General features: G+C 44.2%; 1 protein-coding gene across 3 annotated transcripts in view; it reads left to right on the forward strand.

Annotated features, from left to right (window-relative positions):
- The window catches only part of spas (spastin), a 76,795-nt gene extending 55,222 nt beyond the window's left edge, over nt 1–21,573 (forward strand). For 2 of the 3 annotated variants that reach the window (XM_084585687.1, XM_084585686.1), the window contains 7 exons: nt 245–320; nt 2,360–2,451; nt 3,476–3,555; nt 4,442–4,564; nt 10,226–10,296; nt 10,801–10,841; nt 17,667–21,573. In XM_084585687.1, coding sequence (XP_084441813.1) covers nt 245–320; nt 2,360–2,451; nt 3,476–3,555; nt 4,442–4,564; nt 10,226–10,296; nt 10,801–10,841; nt 17,667–17,789 — 606 coding nt within the window. In that variant the 3' untranslated portion in view covers nt 17,790–21,573. Of the gene's footprint in view, nt 1–244; nt 321–2,359; nt 2,452–3,475; nt 3,556–4,441; nt 4,565–10,225; nt 10,297–10,800; nt 10,842–10,905; nt 11,112–17,666 lie in introns of those variants that run through there. The other variant, XM_084585685.1, reaches the window with a different exon arrangement.
- Nucleotides 21,574–24,578: the final 3,005 nt, after the last annotated feature.

A 24,578-nucleotide genomic window follows, 5' to 3' on the forward strand; every position in this document is an offset into this window, starting at 1 on the left:
CCTGCCAGCCCTCCTCATTTGAGAAGACTCCAGACTTCGGATTCTGAAACTTTCCAATCTTTGCACGACTACTGCTCTAAATCTCCCAATAAATGGCTTCTGTCCGCACAGGAAAGCAATAGCTCTCATGGGAGGGAAAAATAGTTTGACTGCAATTGATGCACATGTTCAGCATCACAGGAAATACCATACTTCCATTTCCCTCTCGCACTTCACCTTCCTCTGTCCTCTCTTCCCAATGTAGGTTGGTGAGGGTGAAAAGCTGGTGCGAGCTCTGTTTGCTGTTGCACGGGAGCTTCAGCCGAGCATCATCTTTATTGGTGAGTGTTTTTGTCCGCATATTTATATTTGGTTTGTATTAAAATGTTTCAGTATTTGCAATCCACTAAAAATTTGATAACGTGCTTGTGCTGCAGAATGCACATGCCTGCAAAATGGGTTCTGCTCACCTTCGCAGTGAACTGCTGTGATGCATTCTTGATGCAAGGGGGGTAGGCTTTTTAACCGGTTTGGGAAAGCCAAGGCACCATTGCTCCTGCACTGGTGGAGGTCTGCCATGGTTAGGGGTCGACAGTGGTTAGGGCACTGAACCGCCGTGCCCAAGGACGCAGGATCGAATCCCGCCCACGGCGGCCGCTTTTCGATGGAGGTGAAAAAGCAAGGCGCCCCTGTGCTGTGCGATGTCAGTGCAGGCTAAAGCGACCAAGGGGATGAAAATTCCAGAGTCCTCCACTACGGCGTCTTTCGTGGCATGAAATGCTTTGGAAAATTAAACCCCACAAACAAACCGTTGTTAATTTGAGGCTTAACAACTTCGAGGCCTCTTTTTCCACTGACGCCATGTTACTGTCGGAAATTTATATGCCTGTGGTACACGAAAAGTTGCTTTCACATGCTTGCACATCCTTACATATGGCAACAGCTATGCTTCATGTGGAGTGGTGACAAGTTGTGGCTTCTGATTGAAAAGAAAAATCAGAAAAAAAAGCAGCTCCTGTGGGATACAATGTAACAATGACAAAAAAACAAAACAAGAAAAACACCGTAGTCATTTTCAAGTAGAGCAGCGTGAGCTGGTTTTATGCCTTGTCTTACTCGCTTCATGTAAAGTGGGATAAATTCTCCTATGCCTCCTCTGCTGGTGATTGATACGTTAAAAGTTTAAGTCTGCCATTTGTGCTAAAGTCGTCCAACACTGAAACTGCGAGAGAATGCTACTTGGACTTGTCGGCGTTACTTTCACGCTCAAGAACTGCTGTTGACGAAGCCCCTCCAGCACAGTCACTTTAACGATGTTTTCAGGAAACCTAGTGTAGAAATTCTCTAAAGTGAAACCTGGTTGTAATGAAATTGTAAAATGTCTGCGATTATTCGTTACATCCACGTTTTCATTATATGCAGTTTGTGCTTGAAAACTCAAAATGACAATGGAAAATGGAAACCAGATTAATAACTGAACCTAAAGCAAACCAAGGAAACTACCTCGAAAATGTTTGCAGCAAATCTTAAAAGTTTCTTGCGAGCAACTGCATGGTGGCAATGGGTGTAGCTCGCCGAGCGTATTTTATCTTTAACCGATATTTTTCACTCCTTTTGAGCATTAATGTTCCAAAAATGACAGCAGTGCGGAGACTGCTGCTTTTACTGTGTAGATGCACTTTTATCGCTGAAAGACAGCGTGTCATATCTACCATGGTCGTTCGTTGCGATCGTAGATGATCGTCACATCGTACTTTATCTTCATGAATCTCATGGCGCATTGTATCAAATGAGGTCACTCATTGCGATTTTAGACACTCCTCACACGTCAGTTTGCGCTTTATCTTCATGAAACTTACAGGGCTTGATGAAATTTTTTAGTAATTCATCAATACTTGAGAGATAGCTGGCACTGTGAGTTCATTAAATGGTCAAATTGCTGCTGCAGATTTGTTCATTGAGTCTTCAAATGCACTCATATCAGTGGGGGCAGCATTGGGAATCGAAAAACTTTGCGATATTGAGGAATTCGCTTCGTGTTTTAGTTGCCTGTGGCTTCCATTGCCTTCATGGTAGATTGCAATGGTTTGCGCACTGTAGTAATTGTTTGTCTAGTTAGATATGGGAAGTGGTCGAGTGATAACTAGGCTGGGTTGGTGACGTTCTTGGGTAAGCAAATTTTGCATAAGGTGGGCCTGCAATCGTTCTAGAATCGTCCTTGCACATTTTTAGGACATTGCTCATATTTTCTTGTGCATTCCACATGGTGTGGCTTGTGAGGGTTGTCTGTGGTTCTCAAAGCAAAATAGTCATCCTTGCTTTTTGCCGGCGCACTGAAATGGATTCGAGAATTGTTTGCTCTGCTTGGTCCTTTGCGCAGATGAGGTTGACTCCCTGTTGAGTGAGAGGAAAGACAATGAGCATGAGGCAACGCGGAGGCTCAAGACAGAGTTCCTGGTGGAGTTTGACGGGGTGAGTGCCTGGCTTTATGATCTTTTCCAAAGTACCATCTGGAGTAGGGAACAGTAAGTACACAGTGGCTACGCACAGTTTTAGGGTTATAACCTCCAACACTTCTTTCAAGCGAAATCTGGTCGTGGTTTTATACACCTGGTACAATCGAAGCTCAATATGAGAAACCTCAATGTAACGTAATTCGCCATTTAACATATTTCATTTCCCAATCTCTGCCCTATTGAAAATTGCATATTTTTTGGAACTTAACAAAGTAATATTATCTGTGGTTTTGATTTAATGAAGTCCTCGTGGATTGCATGTACGTACCAGTAGCCACCTTGACAATCGGATGTGAACTAAAACTGCAGCCGATACAGACCACATTCTACATTTGCCCTTTTACGTGCCAATTTTGCGAGCAGTCAGGAATCAGTGAGCAAAATAAAATGACTGGGGTGTAGCGCCGCACCATCTGTCATGTGCATACAAAGCCCGTAGTGCGGAAGTTTTGGGACTTGTCATGCTATGACATCACTAACAAGTTGAACAACAAAGCGCTAACTGGAAACATGATATTTTATGTTCGTAATAATCCCCCTTCCTCCAGCCATCAGGTACCAAAGAAAGGAATTCAGTCACTCTATATTTCAAGGAATGTGCAAGACAAGTAGAATGTTTACAATACAGAATGATTACAAAGTGCGGCAAGATCGGACTTTGCTCGACGGATCGAGCTAGAGTGCCCAGAGTTGCTCCAAACGGCCTGGGTAATACGCTCAGCCTGTCTTGGTTGACCAATCAAATGCGAAACCGGTCATCTCTGAGCAAGAAAACGTGCTCCAGAGCGACCAGCGACTATCTCTGTTATGCATGTTGGTGCACGTTAACGTGTTATTGCATCGCGGGTCGTCAGTGGGCTGTGTTGTGTATGCAAGTCTGTGTTGCAACAGCAGTTGAATGCAGTGAATGTAGAGGTGAATGTAGTGAATGTAGAGGTGTCCAAGTTGCGTGTCTTCATGTGCTGCCTTTCTCACTGCAGCTTCACACGGACAGCGAAGAGCGAGTGCTCGTGATGGGTGCAACGAACAGGCCCCAGGAGCTGGACGATGCAGCGTTGAGGTGAGTTGCTGATAGGTCAGCTGCGGCCTGACTTGTTTATTGTGGTGCGTGGGCTGGCAACCATCACACGACGCTTAGTGTGAGATGCACACCATTGTTGCACTGTTTAGGGAAGAAAAATTTAAAATTCCTTTCTCAGAAATGCCAACCTCGATAGTTTTATGATGCACAAGATCATAATTCTAACCTTCCTTGCAATCTTTGTCATGATAAATGAGTAGCACGCATTTTAACAAGTTGCCTGGAGTAGAATTTTTTTAAAAGCACTAAGAAAATAAAGCTACATAATGTATTGCCTAAAGGCACTGGCAACTTCGATTATGCACACTTAAATTGCATATTGAGAACCTGTTAAAAATTGCGTGCTCACTTGTGCTCACTTATAGTGAATAACATTCTTACACTCCTGTGTTTTAATAAAGGCAAGTACCACTGAAAATGTTCTTTTGATTTGTGCATTTGCTGCACTCCTGATTTTTATCCAAATCTTAAAAAGCATTCATTACACGCGCATTTTTGAAATGTATTACTTCGTTGGTTTCTGTTTAGGAGTAAGAAATAAAAAAAAACTGCTTTGAGGGTGGTTCTTTCTCGGCTGCTAGCGTTTCCTCGGTGAGTGCGCATCACAAGGTTGGTCGCCGTGGGAAACAAATTCTTGAGGGTCGGCAATATGCGATATTGGCACAATCGCTCACGAAGCATACAGCTAGAGGCTGGCAGTTGAAGTGTTAATAAGAACTCTATTCGTTTAAGTGAGACTCTCTTACCACTTAGGCTTTCTGGGAGCTTTTTGTTTCTTCGTGCTAGCCGCATTGGAGACAGTGTTTGACGTGCCAGCAAAGGCGGTTAGCGATGTGACGTAGCGTGTGTTGCTTCTGTGTTGCAGGCGCTTCTCGAAACGAGTGTATGTGACGCTGCCAGACGAAGACACCCGGCTGGTACTGCTGGAGAAGCTGCTGAGGAAGCAGAACAGCCCGCTCTCACTGGACAAGCTCAAATACCTAGCAAGGTAACCCAACGTGTAATCCTGTTGGAGCATGTTAATGATTGGGATTCAACTGTATACTATACAGTTTACTGTAGGCAAGGAAAAGCATCGCAACTAGTCAGAGAATGCGAGCAGTGCACTGGTTGCTAGGCTTGGCCTGCTTCGCATCACAGCCACTGAGGCCTGCACTTCCGGACTCTTTCTAGTTGCTGAATGTTGCACCGGTAATTTTCCTTTCATAAGACGTTACACCGTGTTTACCAAGTTCAGGGCTAACAAAAATACAGCGCGTTGCACAATCACCGGTGCACTTTAGAATGCGTCTCCCAGCTAAACCGCGGTATCCTCGCAGCACAAATTTCGCACGGAAATGGCAATTGTGTCGTTAGTATGTTTTAATACCAAATTTGTTTGGTTTACTTGCCCAATTCAAAAAAAGCCAGATGTTCTTACCGTATGTGGTGGCGGGAAAGTAAAAAAAATCACTGCCTCAATGCTAACATCGGTGGGGCCATCTTGTGCAACAACTTTAAATCACCTTTCATTGTGCAGTGACAGAGTTGCCGGAAACAGCACGAGATGGCGCCTCTGACGTGTTACCGTTGGGGAAGCGGCTTCTTTTGCATCGCTGCCGCCGCATACAATGGGAACATCCGACTTTTGATCGAATTAGGCAAGTCTAACATCAAGCGACGGAAAGAGGGTGCAGTGAGTCAGGGAATAAATGCCAGTTAACAACATTGTCTCTGAAATTGGGTAAAGATGGACATGGGAGGTTGTGGAGGTTACATAGTGTAAAGGGAAGATAACAATGCGGCCCCTGAGGATATTGCAGTGGATTCCAAGGAAAGGGCAGCACAAGGTCAGGTGGATGGAAGAGTTAAGAGGTTTGAGGGTTGTAAAAGCTCGTTAATTTGAACTTTACGGGACCGGGAAAAAGTTCAAATTATCCGATGTTCGAATTATCGAATGGCCTCGAAAAAACTGACAAGAACCATTTGTATTACAGTAAATGTACCGTACTTAGTCGAGTAACGAACTTGCTCGCATAATGAACCCACCCAGCCCTGATTTGTGCCTATGAATCTGAAAAAAAAAAGAAGGCGTCAGTTGTTAGTGCGTACCTCTGTTACCTCTGTTTCGCGCTGTCATGGTCCACAACAAGTCTTTTCAGTGTGTCAAGGTGCTGCGCAGTGATAATGGCTTGTTTATCTTTTGACTTTAGCTCCAGCAGGAGGGAGGGTGGGGGGGGGAAGTGAACTTGGCAAAGTGCCAGTGCTTGTCTGGTTGTGCAAGCCTCCTTTTCAGTGCGTTTGCATTTCAAGACAAAATGTGAACCGAAGTTCAAAGAAATTAAGCTTTTAGGCAGGAGCAGGGATAATCTTTCCCCTGAGCTGCTAGAAGCCGCGTATATAAAAAGACTTGGTTCAAAATGTATTAGTGAATCATCTCTCTCGCTGCATAGTTGTGAAGGTCAACTGTTAAATGGTGTTACGTAGGGTAGGCCTAAAATGCTGTGATGACTTTGTTGCTGACTTTGTGAGAGTATCTGGATGTTGAAGAAGTAGTAGTTTGTATGGTGGTGTTCCGAGAAAGACGTTGGAGTCGGCGCCTGTTCTGTGTGTCTATTTGTGAGGGTCTTTTGCTGCGCGATTAACCTTTCCTTTATGTGACCATGCACCAACTAGCCCAGCAATCAATTTTAATTGAAGCTTCCACGTGCATCATCCCCACTCATGATGGGGATAATGCTGGTGCTTGATCATGTTGCACTATGGAGGATGCGGGAGTCCCTTGCGATTTTTTTTACCATTTCTGCCGCAATGCTGCCAACACTGTACATACAATAGAGCACTGGAGGAACAGCGAGAAAGTGGCCAGTTGTGCACTCGCCTTGGCTCAAAATCTGTCAACCATTCCGCATTATTTCACCAGCCAACATACAATACAAAGTTCATTAAGCTTTTTCCTGAGTCAGTCGACAAGTCCAGGGGTGGAAGTTCTGCGCCATTTACTCCATTCTGCTCCAAACTGCTTTGCCTGCACCATCCTGCTGCCAAACTTAACATTGCTCCAAATGGGCTGCTGCGGTGTTTTGCCATTGAATTTAGCGACCAGTAATAATGTTGATTACAAAAACTGAGATCCACTGCATTTTTATTAAGTGACCGTGAGAAGCGCAGCAGGGTGCTGACATGCGAGTTGCGTGTACATGGTATAGGGGCCGCCTAGTCAAAACTATGGGCAGCACACCAGTGGTAGAGGTGTAATGCGCCTCTCACTGGGCTTAATACATATAAAATATTCGTAAACTACAAGAGCATGGAGCATAATGAATGTTTGTTCCCAAACGAGCCACAAGTGATTGAAGGGAGTTGATATTGCAAAAGAACAAAAAAGCTCTATGCACATGACATCGCACTTTCTTCAACCTTTTCAGCCTGAGTGAAGCAGACACCGCGAAGTACTACGAGCCGTTAAGTGGTTGTGCAAAGAACCACATGAGTTGTACTAATGGTTCTGCTTTGCAAACCACTAGGTGCTACATCGTTGAGGCTGTCAAGGCTATGCGAGATGAAAGGATACTTGAACTGTTGTGGGGGTGACTTCACTTAGGTGCCAACCATTAAAAGCGTTCTCGAGAGTGTTGGTAAGCTACACCGGGCCTATTGCCAGCGTACTGAAATTAAGGAAGACCAAGCATAGGTCAACTGATAATGTGAGCTTTCGCTGACAGAAGGCCGTGAAGTAGAAAATCTGGAGCGCCGTCTATCCTCCCTGTAGCTGCTACTGACTAGTGCCCAGAAAATTATCAGCACAGGCTTAGGATCAAAAAGATGTGCACAGAGTAGTGAGCAGAAATGTGCTTCTCATCTACGTGAGGTAAAAATTAGCGTTGGTACTTTAGCGCACTGAAGTGGTAGACTCCACCTTTGAATCTGTCAAGTCGAAATAGTGAACCACTTTTCAAAGTCGATGTTCAGCTATGAAGGAGAGGAGCAAGCATTTCATTTGCTGCTAGTCTCTTTCAAATTGTTGCTTAGGTCAGTTCTGTAACTCTAATGCAACTTTAAAGATCTGTACATGTTCCGACTATTTGTCATGTCTTGTTAGAGATGTGTGCATAGTCAGTAAAACGTTGAATTTCGAGTCACAAACATTCAAATAGGATGCCATTGCCATTTTAAAGCGTTTGAGCCAAGAAACATGCTCCAAAACATATTTCCAATCACAGAACCAGAGTGGCCCGCACACTTCGTGACAAAGTGCTCGAATCCAGCGGAGAGCATGCGTTCTGTCTCTGCATTTCGAACACTCATGCTCCAGTCGAAGCGAGTAGGTAGCGTTCGCCAACTGACGGAGAAAAAACTCATCATTCCTTGCTCTTGTCTGTGCTTCATGTATAGGCTGTATCGTCTGTTTTCAAACCTGTAACATATCTAAGTTGCTCCCGCTGGTTCTTGAAATATTGACATCAATATTCTACGCGATCATTTCATTCATGGTCGAACAGTCAAACGCGGGCGCACACGGTAAGAGTTCTTCGCAGCTTTTCGAATAAAACAGTCGCAGTGCGCCGTTTTCAGTCGCCCAAAGCATAGCAGTATATAATTGAATGGCATGGAGTTTACGAAATTATGAAATTGAAGCACATAAAGACAGTTTTGAAGTCTCCCTTTGAGATGAGGCTGTTCTCCAGCCCGATGTCCCCAAGTGGGAGCACTAGTTCGCGATGAGAATTTTCATCGAAAGCGGCGGCAAGTACTGATTGTCTGCTAAAAAGCATAGAGGGCGGAGCCTGCATGACCGAGACGACAAGTGGGCGGAAATAGAGAGCGCTCCTGAAGGAGTACATCACGCAAACTTTGGGCTGGTTCCTCCGATTTCGGCGGAGCACTTTTGACTACTCCATGGGAGCGACCTTGGCTCGGTGATTGCTCCCCATCTGTGTCTGAAATACGCGATCAGTGTTCCGGATCTGCATTTGGAGTATAATTGCTTTGAAAAGAGCAGAAAACGTTGCTCTGGAAGGGCTCCAGCCCTGTGATTGGAATTCACCAATAATTTGACGGCTCCAAAGTCATTTTATTGCTCCAAAGCTGCTCCAAAATGGCTGTATTACTGTTCCCTGAGCTGCTTCAAAAGGCTTGAGCCTATTTCCACCCCTGCAAGTTGAACTTTGAGAAAATTTGGAATGCTTTCCCCTTTCTCTTAAGTTAAAATTAATGAACTTTCACTGTACCATAAATATTACTTGAAAGTACTATAGAGCACGAGGTACCCATGTAATGTGCAATATCGGGGCCCTGTGAACAACTCAAGGTGGTCAAAATTTCGAACTCTTTCCATCACAATCCATCATAGTCAGTGTTGCTTTGGTGTGTTAAACGTTATAAACTGAACCATAAAGCAAACCAAATAAGATGTTAGTGACTCACTTAGAGTATCTGGATGTATTGTACAATAGCTATTGGAGAGCTGAACAAATAGTACCTGTTCAGCAACAGTCTCATCCTGTTTCAAATCTACAATGCTTGTGAGCTCTACTGTTGGCAAAAATTCAGCTGTTGTCTTCTAGTGTACTTTACCTGATTTACCCAGCCTTTATTAATAAGGATGGATGAGAAAAATTACCTGCTGTGCATAATAGATCAGTCTGAATAAGGCTCATTGCAGGATAGTTTAGTTGCCTTATATTAAAACAATTTGGGGCAAAACATTTTGTGCTAGATCACTACTTTGTCATTCATCCTGCACTTTATATGAATACTGTACCTGGTTCGCGCACGGAAGCACTAAGCTATGTTGTTTGACTTTCGCTTGGAAAACTTTTCATTTAAAAATTGAAAATTCACTACAAGAAAAAAGAAAAAATCACTACTTACACGCCACTATATATGCAAGATATTAATGTGCCTGGCTCATGGGGTAGAAATCTCTTAAAAAAAAAGTTATTAAATTATATTTTCTCTCCTGTTCTGCTTTCAGCAGCTGGCGTACAAAAGCAGCTATGTAATGGCTCCTCCTTATTTTTGTCATTTTAACTCGTGAGTGGAATGGTGGGAGGTTGGTTCTAATTGAAGCTAGAAACAGTTTCACCTTTTGGTATGTCTTGTTCCTCCTGACGTCCTCTGTACGCCTTAGTGACAGTTCAGCCGATACTGAAATCATGCGGGAGAAGAAATTCATACCTGTAGTGTGACTGTCGATGTGCCAGCTTCATGTGGTGATAAAATTTTTTTATATACAGGTGCCTACAAAAGTTTTTGCAACGCTAAAATGAGAACACAAAATTAATCGCTCGAAAATCTAAGCACTTATAGTGCCTGAATAAGCTTGAATAGGGTGGTGGCGCGTTATCCCTGGGCAAACTATATAATCAATCCCTCAATGCCTTGCAGAGCTTTTAGAGAGCAAAGAAATTCTGGTTTTTAATGATTCTCGCATTTAGAAAACTTGTGGACACCTATAGATCTAATGTTTTGGTGTCCTTACTACTCCCTTGACTGCGACGTGTTTCCTTACAGTATTTCTTGCCTGTATTGATTTTTCCCTTCACTCCTTCAAGAATATAATGTTCTTTCACTAATGGCTGCTTTGTTTACTGTGCCTTCACTCCCTCTTGACCTTGCAGTGGTGTCCTTTCCTTGAAAATGCGAGTGCCGTTTTTGTGTTCTGCAGGATAACCTCCGGGTACTCGGGGAGTGACCTGACAGGCCTAGCAAAGGACGCTGCACTGGGACCAATCAGAGGTACATTTCCTGGGGCTGTGTCTTCTCTGCTTTTAACTTCTGTTTTAAGCGGTGCAAGTCGCAGATAATATAACTGGAATGCCATCCTGCAGCATGTGTATTGGTGAATCGAGGAAACTTGTAACATTGAGGAATTTCCTGTTTGGAGCTTTGTCGCTTAGAAGTTTAACTGTAGAATTTTTGTGAGTACAGTTGGCACTGGACTGGTTTAATTGAGAAATCAGGAACGAAATCGCAGAAACGACAGGACCAAGGCAAGGCAACAACAGGGGCAGTAATGACAAATAATGTCTTGCAAGCACACTTGAAAGCACACTTGGCTTACATGGATCAGATAGGCGCAGTTTGCAATTGCTTATGATGTCCCGCCAACTGGCCTACAGCCACCCTGTATTAAGTTAATTGAGAGGCCGCTGTTCTGCTGTGGACATGGCTGGGCTGGTGATGATTACGAGGAATGCTGCTAAAGAGTTTGCCTTCTTTCTTTTTTTTTTCTCTCTGCAGAACTGAACCCTGAGCAAGTTAGGTGTGTGGATCCCAAGAAGGTACGACCAGCACGCATTTGTTTCTCTTTCTCCACAGTTCTGTTCGCTCTCTCCTGTTTGACAGGCTCGCTGGTCGGATTCTGATGTGAGCAGAAAGGGATTGCGGAGGTGCGAGATTTGCTTCACGCAAAAACAGGCAGGTGGATAAAAAGAGAGCGAAGCATTTGATGCCATCTGCTTCGCTGCTGACCTGCTCAGAAACTGACCATGCCTGCCTGCAGACTAGAGAACCGCTTTGTTTGGCCCGAAGAAGCTGCTAATGATAACTGTGCCTGTCGATTAATGGGACTGGATGGGGCTGGGCAAAGCCACGGTGGTGGGTTCGTGTGATCGCGCCTTCTACGAGAAGGAAACCAATAGTCAATAAAACGAGTGACGACATAGGGAAATGTTTCTTGCTTTGTATTTGTTGTGTTTATACTTGGACATAATTCCATTGGCGAGCACCGTATGCAAAATTCAGAGGTCGTAGGTTCGGATCACACACACCTGGACGGTGGTATCTCCTTTACTTTGCAGTGGCTCATCTTTCAGCCCTGAAGCGTTAACTGTGAATTTGAGTTAGCATGACAATTAATTAGGTTTCCAATTTGGCATTCGCTATACGCTTTCCTAAGTTTCGGGAACTGCTGTCTCTATTATGTAGTGCTAACATGCCACTCTTTTCTCTTTCCTTGTCTGCTAAATGGCTTTTAAGAGTGCCACATATTCTTTCCATATGAAGCATACAGGGTCTGTCCGGAAGTATCAGTCACTTAAAGACAGGGGTTCACACATTGCAGGACGGCCGGCAGTACTAAGGGCGTCATAACTTTTGCCCTTTGTCAACAGCACTGCGGTGCTCTAGTGCCAAGCAGTGCTCTGAAGCTTGTGCAGGAATTTACGCAGGTTCGGTTCAGTTCAGTTTTATTTGCTTAAAAACTCCCTTCATGGGGTGGAATTTCATTAAAATAAAATTAAAAATTAGTTGTTCTTGAAAACTGGACAATGAAGCAGTGACCTTGCCGTAGAGCATCTGCCTTGCATATAGGGGTACCAGGTCATGGACCAAAAAGTTGCGCTGATAGGTCAATGATTTGTTCCAAAATCGAACAACCATAAGTCCGCCTCATGCGGTAGAAGCACTTATTCCCCCCATTTTTTGAAGAGAGGAAGGCTTTATTGGAGCTATAGATAACTGGGGAAAACTTTCTTAGGATAACTGAAACGGTGTGGGGTGCAGTGCCTTCACACAGCAGGAAAGGCTGGGGTGGTAGAGATTCTTAAGCCTCAAGTTTATATAGCAAGTTTTCATTGGAACGGATCTGAGATCTTTTTTGAAGCAGTGTGCAGGGAAGTAGAGGTGGATGTTTCCACGCAAGATGGAACAAAGGATTGTCAGTCAACTTTTCATATTTATTTCAAAGTAAGTTTTATATATTGCTGCCTGATGACTGGAAAGAAGAGATCTGCAATTGGTTTTGCTGGAAAAATATTTTTTTAGGCACAGGGAATTAATAACGGCGAAGAGGTGGAGTGCTGCACTTATCTTCTTTGCTATTTTGGCCAACTTTTGTTATGAAATACACAAAATATATTACCTAGATAGCTGAAAATTGTCTGACTAAATATATGCATGTTTTTATTTGTATTCAGGTTATTGTACATATACATATCACATCTACTCCTTACCCTACTGTTAAAGCATTGTGCTTCCTCTCCGTACTTGCAAATTCCGCAATGGGGATGAAGCTGCAAGGTACAGGCACATAAACATCTGCTTAAAGTTCTGCGTCATCTCCATTGTCTTTGCTTCCTCATCGCAAACTCTTTGTTTGGACTGGGCTTGGAGTTAGGTCGAGACGAGATTAGAGGCAGATATTGTGCAATAAATCAGTGGGGTGTGCAGAACGAAGGAGCCAGCATTTGCATACAAGATAGAATTAGTTGCGTCTGCAGTCGGCCCATAGCTGCAATGATGGTCACTTTGTCACCATCGGCTGCAAAGGTGGTCCATCGCTTTACCAGCCACATGAACATTGGGAACGTTACTGAGCCATGGCTCAGTACTAACTTGAGTCATCCTGCAGGCATTTTGTGGATGTACTGAAGACTAATCGGTATTGCTATGTTCCGTGGCCCTCTTTTAAACCATTTAAGCTTTTTCTGGGACAACTTTTGCTGACAAGCGTGAGGTGCCGATTTTTCTGCTGCGATTTGCTGATTGTCAATTCATGCAGATTGCGGGGAAGCTTTGGAGTTTCACGAGCTTATCTGGCTAACTCTGGCTGGTCCATTTATACACATTTGTGTCATCAAATCATATGTCACAGCGGTAGCTTAATGTGTTAGGATTGCAACAGTGGTAGTACCAGCGTGAAAATCGGTTCCTGTAATTGTCTCAGTTGCCAAGAGTACTTTGTTTGGATGGACCAATTTATTTATTTTTAATTGGTTTAACCCCATTGTATCGCTGTATTAGTTGTGCTGGCTTAACTGTTTGCTCAACACGTTAATGCATTTTAACCCATAATGGCTTTTTATTATACCTTTTGGTTCTTGCCCCTTTGGAGAAGTTTTGTTGTGGTATTTTGTCTAGTTTTTTTATTTTGGAAGTATTTAGTATTTAGAATGTCTTTATAGATAAATGTGACTTTTGTTTGATAGGGGCACTTCCATCGCTTTCCTCACGAACATTACTGATGGCAGCAGTCGACAGCATATATTTTGTCCCTAAATACACAAGTGCAGCGCATTTGTACTAACGAGGAAATCTCGACAAAATGAGAATGTTTGGGGTTGTGTGGGGCTACTGAAGGCACAGCAATTTGTAGATTCTGTTCACGATGCGGGTTTGAGAATAGCTTCAAGAGCACAAACAAGGATGCTGCTTACAACAGCTACGAATGAGAAACAATTTGGAAAGTATCGAATATGGTTGCTTTGTTTACTTGGGTCATCAGGGTGTCTAGCAACCAGGACAACCGGGAATTGTCAGGGAAATTTTATGCACCGGGAAAAATCTTGGAAATGTCAGGGAAATCGTCAAAAATTTTGCCAAGTCAGAAAAAATGTCACGATATATTCTGCAGTGCATTTTCATTTTAAGGTGGCACACAGCAAGCATGTTATTCATGCATATTTTTTATGCTGCAGATTCATGCAGAAGTGTTAAGCGTGGCTGCCACTGCGGCCGCACTTAACATTTCCATGTCCACAATCATGAACTCGGTACTGGCGTAGCATTCCACGCTAACGTTCAGGTGAAACTCGCGTTGGCTTGCTGACTTCCCTGACGGAATGGATTTTGCGTCGACCACTCAGCACAGTGCGCTGGCGCAGCGGCAGCGGCGAATGCAAAACAGAAAAGAAAAATTTACGTGCCGATCATGCCAGCCAATGGGAGGCTCAGAACGGAGTGCGCCGTGCGAGGTGTAATTGGAGACCATAAACGGTCTTCGGAAAGCCGGCATGCGTAGCCAGTCCGCTTGAACGAAGCTATTTTGAGATGGCGCAAATTCCGCACAAATAAAAACTTGAAACCAAGCTCACGATTGCGATGATCGGCCGGCTGCAACGCCCGCGGCGCGGGGAATTTCGCACAAATTTCCTCTTTGCGCATTTATCAACAATCTGAAAGTTTGCAACTTAGATGCAGCTTCCTTTAATGGCCGCGGGTGCCGCCACTATTATGCACCTAGTGTGCCTTGATCGGAGGCATTCTATATACACCCAAATTTTGACCAATCAAAATCGCCATTCTTTGATAGATGAGTACTACAGTCAAATCCGGTTATAACGAACTGCGTAATTCAACGCAATTTGTTCGCTATATAAAGTATTTCGCTATAACCAAACCCGTTTATAACGAACTTCAGTACCAAATTCGTTATACACGATGTCCAGACAGCGCAGCGAAAACGCACTAACTAAAGAAAAACCGTGCCACTCGCCATGAATCTACAAAAGAAATTTATTGCAGATAAATGCTCACTTATTTGCAGTAGGCAGTGATCTTCGCCTGAACACTGCATTTAACTCCATCAGCGAGAATCGCACTTTCCACACGCGACATCATTTACACAAACTCCAGTCCGCTTCCCTGTATTCCGGAGCAGTATCGGCGCAGCAGATCGGTAGCAGCGAGGGCTTCGTGCAACGTCGGGCGAGGGCGATCGTCCTCCGGCGGCGGCTCCTCGGTCTCCTCGTTCGCACCAGATGCCAGCATGTCGGCAACAATTTCCGAGTCCAACGGGCTCGCTGTCATGGCTACGTTGTCGTCAACAGTGAGAAAATCCTCCAGGGCAACTTCTTCGGGCACAGCGTCCGGAACATCAGCGAGTTCTTCCCACAGCGTGGCAACATCGCTGTCATCTTGCACAGTGCGCGCTTCACTAGCAGCTTCTGCATCCTCTCGACATAGTCCAGCATGGTGGAAGCAGTTGCGGATTGTGGATTGCGTCACGTCTTGCCAGGCACGGTTAATCATTTCTATTGCGGCCAGCAAATTAATCTTGAGCTCGTCGTTAACCCGCAATTTCACCAACAGCCGCTCAACGACGCGTTTCCTGTAGCCCAGCTTGAAAGCGCGGATGATCCCCTGATCGAGGGGCTGCAAAACCGCTGTTGCGTTCGGTGGCAGGAAACAAAGCTCGATGTTCTTGAGCGTGATGCCGCAGTGGTGCGCAGAACAGTTAACGAGGAGGAGGCAAATCTTTCGCCCGCTCGTTGCAAGTTCCTCGTCCCAGCCACGCAGCCACGCTTCGAACAATGTTCTGGTCATTCATGCCTTAGAATTTGAGTTGTATGTGACTGGGAGTGAAGTGCATCCTCGCAGGCACACAGGAGACTTGAACTTGCCTATGACAAGCGGCCGCAGCTTTGATGAACCGTCCATGTTTGTCGTGAGAAGAACGGTGACTCGGGCCTTATTCAATTTGCCGCCATGGCACTTCTCATTCTTTAGCGCCAAGGTTCTGCTCGGCAGCAGTTGCCAAAACAAGGCAGTCTCGTCGGTGTTAAAAATATTGCACGGTTCGTATCTCTCCGTGACAGCACGCCACAAGTCTTGCATCCACTTTTCAGCACTCTCAGCGTCCACTGCTTGGCTTTCACCTGCAACCACCTTCCCGGTGATGGAGTAGCGGTCTTTAAATCGTTGGAGCCAACCACTGCCCGCTGTAAACCCCTCGACGTCCAGGATGGAGGCAAAATCTTTTGCCTTCTGTTGTAGCATGGGGCCAGAGACCGGCAGATTTCGCGCGGGAACGTCCAAGAACCATTGGTACAGCGCTTTCTCTACTTGGTCGTAAGCCGGCTTGCGGTGGCGAAAGCAGTCACCATTTGGTCGTTCCTGTGCATTGCCTCTGATGGCCGACTGGTTTTTCAAAATGGTGCTTAACGTGCTCCGCGGAATCTTGAAATGCGCGGCAACGTCAGACTTTTTTTCGCCGCAGCCAACGCGGCGAATTATCTCCAGCTTGTCGGAAAGCGGTAGGGCACGCCGCTGCTTCGTCGTCATCTTGCAGGATGTAGCGCCGGAATGCAAGCCAGCAGCAACTTAGGCACGTCGGAATCATGAGGATAGCAGCAGCACGACTTGCAAACGCGAACAAAGAAAGCTCCGAGGATGCGGGAAAGTTCGCCACTGACGCGTTCGTTGTTCGGAGGCTGCCTTCCCTTCGCCCAAACTTGAAACCAGTTCTGGCCGGTGTTGCTTCTTTCTCGAAGCGCAATAGGTCCGGAGCTGCTCGAACGTCTTTGATCACATGGTAGGCAGCTGCCGAATAGGAGCGCTGCAAAGAGAGGCTGACCGATGGCGCGGATTTTAAAGGCTACTCACGCTACTCCGGGCGACGGCCGCGCATGCGTACAGAAGGGTTCCTTGTGGAAGCTGCTGTAGAAAGCCCCTCCTGCGTTTTACGGAAGCGTGGCATCGGCGCAGAAGCAGCAGCACCACCCTAGCGGGCGCGTGATGACGTATGCGCTGTGCGAGACCTTGGGGAACGGAGCCGTCGCCAATCCCCCTCCCATCTGACAACGGCATGCGCTAGAAGTATTGCGGCCCGGCAGCGTGGGCTGCCCGGAGAGAACTCGGAGCCGGCACAAAGGCCCGCCCGTTGGCGGGCGTTTGGCGACAGATCGCGCGCGCTGAGTTCGCTATATCCGATGTGTAGTTCGTTATAAAAAATACATTTTATATGCATAATGCTAGCGGAAATTCGAGTGTTCGATATAAAACATAATTTGCTCTATCCGAGTTCGTTATATTCGGGTTTGACTGTATAGGAAGTTTTGCAACTGGTAGTGTCAGAGCTCTGCTGAGGCTGGCATCAGAGCGCTTTTAATTTTCAGTAAACTTTTGACGGTTTTACCGGCCATTAACACTAATAGCAGCCGTTCGCTATTGTATATTGCAGAATGTGATTAATAAATAGCTTTTTGTTGGAAATTATTCGTCTATGCTCATTATCATCATCAGCTACATTTTTGAGACTCTTCACTCGTCAGGGAACTTGAACTGAAGTAGTTAGGGAAAACCTAGAAAAGTCAGGGATTTTGAAAATAGCTTGCTAGACACCCTGGTCATGTATGCTTTAGCTGTCACTCCTTACATGACCTGAGCTACCAAAGATAACCTAACTTGATGCATGTTACACCATTGCTCTGTCAGCCTAGTGTGAATGGTGAGAAAATGTGGTTAGTTATGTCACGTGATCATGGCGCATCACTGCATGGTGACCTTTGCTGTTCATGTTTCCAAATTCTCTTTTTATTTGGTTACCAAGGTAATGGTTCTCGGCTTGCGCATAACAGACGCATTTGTTTGGTCTCTTTCCTGGTCAGATGCGAAACATCACCCTGGAAGATTTCATGACGTCACTGAAGAAAGTCCGCCGCAGTGTTCCACAACAAAGCCTCGAGTTCTACGATCGGTGGAACCAGCAGTTTGGAGATATAACCGTCTGACAACTGTTTGTGTTGTGGTTTTCTTTCTTTCCATGCTTGGCTGACTGGCAGCGGAGGTCTTCTTTTACTTGTAGACTTGAAGCATTGTGCATAGCTTCACAATTTTATGTGTTCGATGACTATGACCAGCACTGCATTTGGTTTTACATGTAGGCACCAAGCATTGTACATAGCTTCATAATGTCCTTCGTTCACCTCTGCCCCGTGCTCATTTTCTCTCGTGCTGTTCGCAGAGATTCGGCCACTTTTGCAGTTGTGGACACCTTGGTGCACAAAATTTGTCTGTTACAAGTAAATAAAGTTAGAATTGGAAGAGCAAAGGTAGCTGGGAAACGCTGGTGAGCTGTCTAGAACGGATGAGGGTGGGAAAAGTTGCCTTTTGTCGCCTGCTTGTGGTAAAAAAGCGGACCTGTGGCGCCACTAGGTGTCGAACAGTTGTGGCGATAGCCCGTGATGATATCTTGCAGCAAAAGAAATCTGGATTGGATCACAATGTGTCAGCTGATGGAGTTACGTGGCTTCGAAGGGTTGTATAAAACGGAGGCTCTTCGCACATGCACGTCATAGTTGATGTATATAGCAACAGGCCATAACTTCAAACCTGCGGACGACAGTCTTTTGAATGGACAATGTTCGCAACGACCACATAGCATTCTTAAGCTCTCTCATCCCTTTAGAATAAAAATAGGTTAGCATAGATGTATAAAGGACACACATTACACGTTCTTGTTTCATAGTTTTTATCTTAGATTGGTACTGGGTACCCAGTTTAAGAAGTCAGCTTGTTTTTCTCAACTAAAGCTCATTTGAGAATGGATGCCTTTCTCCTTCCCCTGACCCTTGTTTGGAGTATGTGTAAGACGTAACTGCTTGTGTTTAATTACTTTTCATTTGCGGTACGGCTGCCCCTTAATGAAAGCATTTTTTAAATGCGTAGACTTAGAACTATTACTACTGTACATGATGGCATCTGAGAACTTTAAAAAATTGCCGATGCCCTTTCACTAACACAGCTCTAGGCAGTTTTTGTAGACGGTTCTCTAAAACTCTGCCCTTTTGCTTCACCTTACACAATGTCAGTTATTGCCTCTGAAGAATTTGGAAGGGGCGTTATTGGCCATGGGAAAACAGTGAGGTTGGCTTGTCGGTATATGTGACTTTACATTTAGGTTATCTTGTGTTCACTTTTGATGTTTACAGCATGATACCTCTACATTGCTGTAGTTCATTTCTGCCATGCTAATGATGCATTAAAGCTACAGGTAAATGAGGTTAAAAATGAGGACCTGATATAAAGCTTTTTTGACTGCTTTCGAAGTAAAACTTCAAAGGTTTGATAGATTGGAATTTTTGACATGGCATCATGGAAATGCTTCGTTCAGGGCTGGCTAGCGGAAATGTTTCGTTGTGACAGGGTTTGTATGAAGGGTGATAAGTGATGGCTTTATCTTAAGCCTAAAAGGGGACTCTAGACTACTTTGCATAATCTGTTAGGATACTGTAAGATTCCAAATGTGAAGACGCCGCTCTTACCTGTTTGGCTGTGTGTGTGTTGTGTGTGCATTTTAGTGTAAATAGTATGATTTGTATTAAATTTTTCAGTGCCAATGTGTGTGGCTGCATGTCTTTGCAGAGATTTTGTAAATCCTTTATGTGAGCAGCCTTTTTGTGATACTGTGTTTATGCTGCCTGGTTATGGTTGCATTAAGAATTTTCTTCGTTACTATAAGTAATAAATCTTGCGGTTATTAAGGCTGTGCCATAAGCTGGTAAAGCTGTGTTAATTTTCGTTTTAAGGTTCAGATTCTTTTACTGCTTGCAGCAACTAAGATTCAAAGCGATAATATAAGTACACGAAAGATGCATTATTTTAACAGCCCTGTAAGTTCAAGATATCACCATTAAGGCCCGATTCTATAGCTAGCTGCTACTGAAAGTTATTGAGAGAGAAATATGTGAAAATCCAGTTATGGGGACCCGACATTCTGACATTTGACATTCGTTTTTATGTGTGCACCAAATTAGAGATCAAATTGTCTTAGTTGTATGTCGAGCTAAGCTGCACTTATCTCCGGCCATGCTCCGAGTGGGAAGCTGCAATAGAGAACTGTGATCAATAGTTAGTCCACACCTGGAACAGAGTGGAGGTTTGGGCTGGTTGGTACTGTATTTTGACAGTCTTAGGTCCTTCGCTAGCATCAGCTGACAACTACCAAGATTGGAGGTTTGCGCTGTCAATATGCCACACCCAAATGAGCCCACCCTCTAGGACTCGGCTTACAATTTCTGTTACCACCAAGGTGCTAAAATACAGTTTGTAGAAGAGCTGTGTATTTTTAAGGAGGGCTATTTTTCCATGTTAAGTGCAGCAGTATGCAAATTGCCGGAAAAAGCAACATGTTAGAGATGTGGAAACGTGCCTCTAGTTTCCTCCACGTGCCTGTATGTGTTACTACCGTTGTTTGCTGTGAGAGCCTTTGAACGAAACACGTCAATCGGAGTGCATTAAGTGGTTCCAAATCATGTCGGTTTACCTTGCTAAACATACATGTACAGGGTGTTTTATATTTATCTGTTGGAGTTGTGAAAAATTCTCCCATGCAAACTACCGGATTATTCGGGCTCAAATGCCGATTACATAGGTAACTGGGGATGGTCCATGTTTTCGACGATATAAGTTGACGTCTGAATTTGCTGTATTTTCTGGAATCTGCAAAAAAAGCAGCAGTCTACTGCAGCAGAACATTTGCTCATGGCAGGCAGATCAGCCGATCTGACAAGGTGCGCCATCTGGCGACCTGCGAGGCCCACTGCATCGTATGCGTGATGTGTCGCCTCGCAGTTTGGCATTTGGTGCACTTGGTCAAATCGGCTGATTTGCTTGCCACGACGAAAAGTTTGCTGCAGACAACTGCAGATTTTTTTGCCGATTCCAGAAAATTCAGCAGAGATCAGACGTTTAATTACATGGTCGAAAAATATTGAGTCATAAGTTACCCTGTGTTCGGCATTTGAGCCTAAATGGTCCAGTTGTTTGTGCATAATTTTTCACACCTCTGACAGATGAATACAGAACACAGCTTATAAAATCACTCCGTCACATAGTTTCATCCTAGTTTAAAGTAGCAAGACTACACATTACAGCTGTTCTGTAAATAAAAAATTGGCTGCATTTTGGATGTGTTGGGAGTGGTTGCCATGGTAACCAACATGGCAGCAATAACCAGCTAGCATAATTTTCGCGTTGCTGTATCCCTGAAAATAGCTTTGCATTGCCCTTTGTGTTGAAAAAATGTCGCTAGGCTCTTGCTGTCAATATGCTCGTGCCGTTCGAATTTGCTTACCTGCAAACGAAGCGTGCACTTGAAGCGGTTGTATGACGTTTGCGCCACGTCCACTCTGCTCAGCGCAGTCATTCTTAGCGGCGTTAAGCGAGTGCGACGCACGCCGTCAAACGAAGTGGTGATTGGACGAGGGCCGCACAAGGGTGCTTGCATCGCACAAAAAAAATTGCATATGGTGTCCATATGGTCTTCAGGATATTTGGCTCTCAATGTTTTATATATTGTATAATTTTCCTCTCGTTTCACTGTGGTGAGCGTGTTCTGCTGGTCCAGAAATGTTTGCACAACACTGCTTTGTAAAAAACTCTGCTTCGAGAATGCTGCTTATTCACTGTTTTGATGGCTTGTTCATATCTTTAATTGTAATGTTTTGACATAATGGCCTGTTCATACGCTTGGGTGTGAAAGGAATGTTTTTAAAATAAAGATGGATCTTACCACTTTTAGTATCTTGTGATTTTATTTTCAACTGGTAATTAAAGCGTTGTGGTATTGTGTGTATCTATGCTCAGAGTGGGTGCCAAAATCTGGCTCGTTTTGTGTCATATCTCTCATAAAGGGCCCCTGTCCAGGGAAGGACCCTTTAAGCAAAGGAGCCCAGTGCTTCGATCAGGTACCGGAGATAGTCGGTGCAAAATGTTACAGCGATACGCGCGGCGCCGCAAAGCAGCAAAAATACAAATGAAAGCTCTCTCATACCCGCCTTGGGAAATCAGCTTCTCAGTTCTCTATGAGCTGCAAGGCTGACGTCGGAGCAGGAAACGACATCCATTGGTCAGTCTCGCTGTCCGTCGGGTGAAGGATGGGCATATACCACTAATTGTGTCCACCGCTCGCTGCGCGCTTTTCCCTTGCCACGTGCGGACTGAAAGCAGCGGCGCGCGCACCCTCGCCTGTTTTATTCATTTTTTTTTTCGCGCCCCACCTCCCGCCAAACGCGGAGGAAGGGGAATTTGTCTTGCGGATGCTGACCGGACAAGAGAGTTCTGAAAAACCTTTGCGAGGGAACGGTAGAAGAGAAACATGACAGAATCAAGTGATTGCGGTGGCTGTAACTGCTTTATTAGTTTTCAAAACCTTTTTCCGGCCTTGCGTTCTGGGGGCCAAGTCTCACAGTCACCGTGAAAAAGTATTTTCGACCGGTAGGTGGACAGTGGGCCTTTTAAGGGGCTCCCAACTCGTTGCACCCAACCAGTGAAATTTGTAGGATGAATAGCAACACGGTGATGATCGTTTCATTAGTCTCTCATTGTGGATGGACCTGGGAGAATAAAAGGGGCTAAATTTGTCGTAAAAGCTGCATATAATATGGACCTGCATATAATGCACGGTGTAATGCTAAGCATGCGTGCACCAGTTCTGCTTGTAATAAATACAGTGACACGCTAAAAACATATTGCTCCGCCTTATCCTCCGGGAAAGATAAGTACTTTTCACACGACCTTCCTTCCCTTATAAAAACTAATCCCAAAAAGTTTTGGAAACACATATGTCCAGATCGGGGTGGAGGTTCCATATCTCTACAATGTAACAACATTCCAGTTTTAGATATTAAATGTCCAGCAATGTTCAACACATACTTTTCATCTGTATTCTCTTCCGAAGATAGCTCTAACCTACCGGAGGTACCCGACATTAATTGCCGCTACATGACACCCATTGAAATAACTGAGGAAGGTATCATCTCTCTCATAAATAACCTTAAGGTATCTACTTCAGCTGGTGTTGATGGCATTAATTCTAAAATCTTAAAAAGACACCATTTCAATCTCTACTAAATTTTTATTTCATATTTTTCACCAATCTTTAACTAGTGGATTGCTGCCCGCGGATTGGAAGATAGCTAAAATAATACCGATTTTTAAAGCAGGAAACAAAAGTTCAGCTGAAAATTATCGTTCAATATCTCTCGCATGCATCTGTTGTAAAATGCTTGAACACATAATTTCATCTCACGTTTTCAGTCATCTTGAGCAGAACAACTTTTTCTATACTAATCAACATGGATTAAGGAAGGGTCATTCCTGCGAAACACAGTTATTCGAACTAACAACTGTCTTGCATTTCGATATGAATGAAAGCCTTCAAACTGATTGTATATTCCTTGACTTCGCCAAAGCTTCCGATCGGGTAGCTCACTGCCGCCTGATTTCAAAATTATCATCACTCCGTCTAGACTCGTTAACTTTAACATGGCTTCGTAACTTCCTTTCGCATCGGCAACAGTTCGTATTTGTTAACAATCTGTGCTCTAATATTTCCCCTGTTATCTCCTGTGTGCCGCAAGGTAGCGTGCTCGGACCCTTATTATTTCTTATTTATATAAATGATTTACCTACTAACATATCCTCTTGTATGCGAATTTTCGCGGATGATTGCATCATCTATCGCCCCATTAAATCTTCTGATGACCACCTGGCGCTCCAATCAGATCTGCTTCTTATTAACGAATGGTGCAACTCATGGTTAATGACCCTTAACGTATCGAAGTGCAAAATAATATCATTTAGCCGCAAAAGAAACAATTCCAGCTTTCCATACCGCATTCAAGACGATTTACTGACTGTCGTATCCCATTACAAATACCTCGGTGTTAATCTTTCCTCTGATATTTCATGGCCCTTCCATATTACACCCATATGCGCTGCCGCCTCAAAGTCAATAGGGTACCTACGACGTAATCTCAGGAATTCTCCTGCTAATATTCGTAAACTAGCTTACCTTTCGTCCACAACTTGAATTTGCTTCATCCATTTGGTCTCCCTATCATAACAACATGATCACCGCAATAGAATCCATCCAAAATAGGGCAGCACGATTCATATCTCGAAACTATAACTACCATTCAAGTGTAACTGTGATTAAAAGTAACATTTCGTTAGAATCCTTAGGTACACGCCACGACATCGCCCTCCTAACACTATTTCACAAGTATGTATACCCCAATCGATCCTGTCCGCTTCACCTCGATGTTCCATCCCGCACGTCCAAAAGATTGCACAATCACCTCAGTTTTACAAGAATATACGGTGACACATCAGCACTTCCACGAGCCATCAGATTATGGAATAACCTGCCAGACATTATCGCTTCTCTTCCTAATCTAGAAGCGTTCCGTCGCCAACTCATTACATTATACCACTGAGCCTTCATTTTGCCTTATTTGTCTTATATATACATTCTTATTAAATTTGTTGCAGCTGTTAAATGTCTTGATGGGCTTTATTTACTTGTGTTTGCCTATGTACTCTTTCCGGTTTTTTTTTTCCTTACCATTTTTTTAAAGCGCCATTCGGGGCACTGTGTGCCGCTTGCTTTTTATTGTGCTTAATCTGTGTGTGTACCATTGTGCTTTAATCTGTGTCGCGTATTTCTTTTTCTTAATGATATAATAATTTCCACGTCGTACTATTTTGTTTGTTCATATATTAATTACCTTTGTATT

Source organism: Amblyomma maculatum, chromosome 11, assembly GCF_055883805.1.
Source record: "Amblyomma maculatum isolate TAMU_Amacu chromosome 11, ASM5588380v1, whole genome shotgun sequence".
NCBI lineage: Eukaryota > Metazoa > Arthropoda > Arachnida > Ixodida > Ixodidae > Amblyomma > Amblyomma maculatum.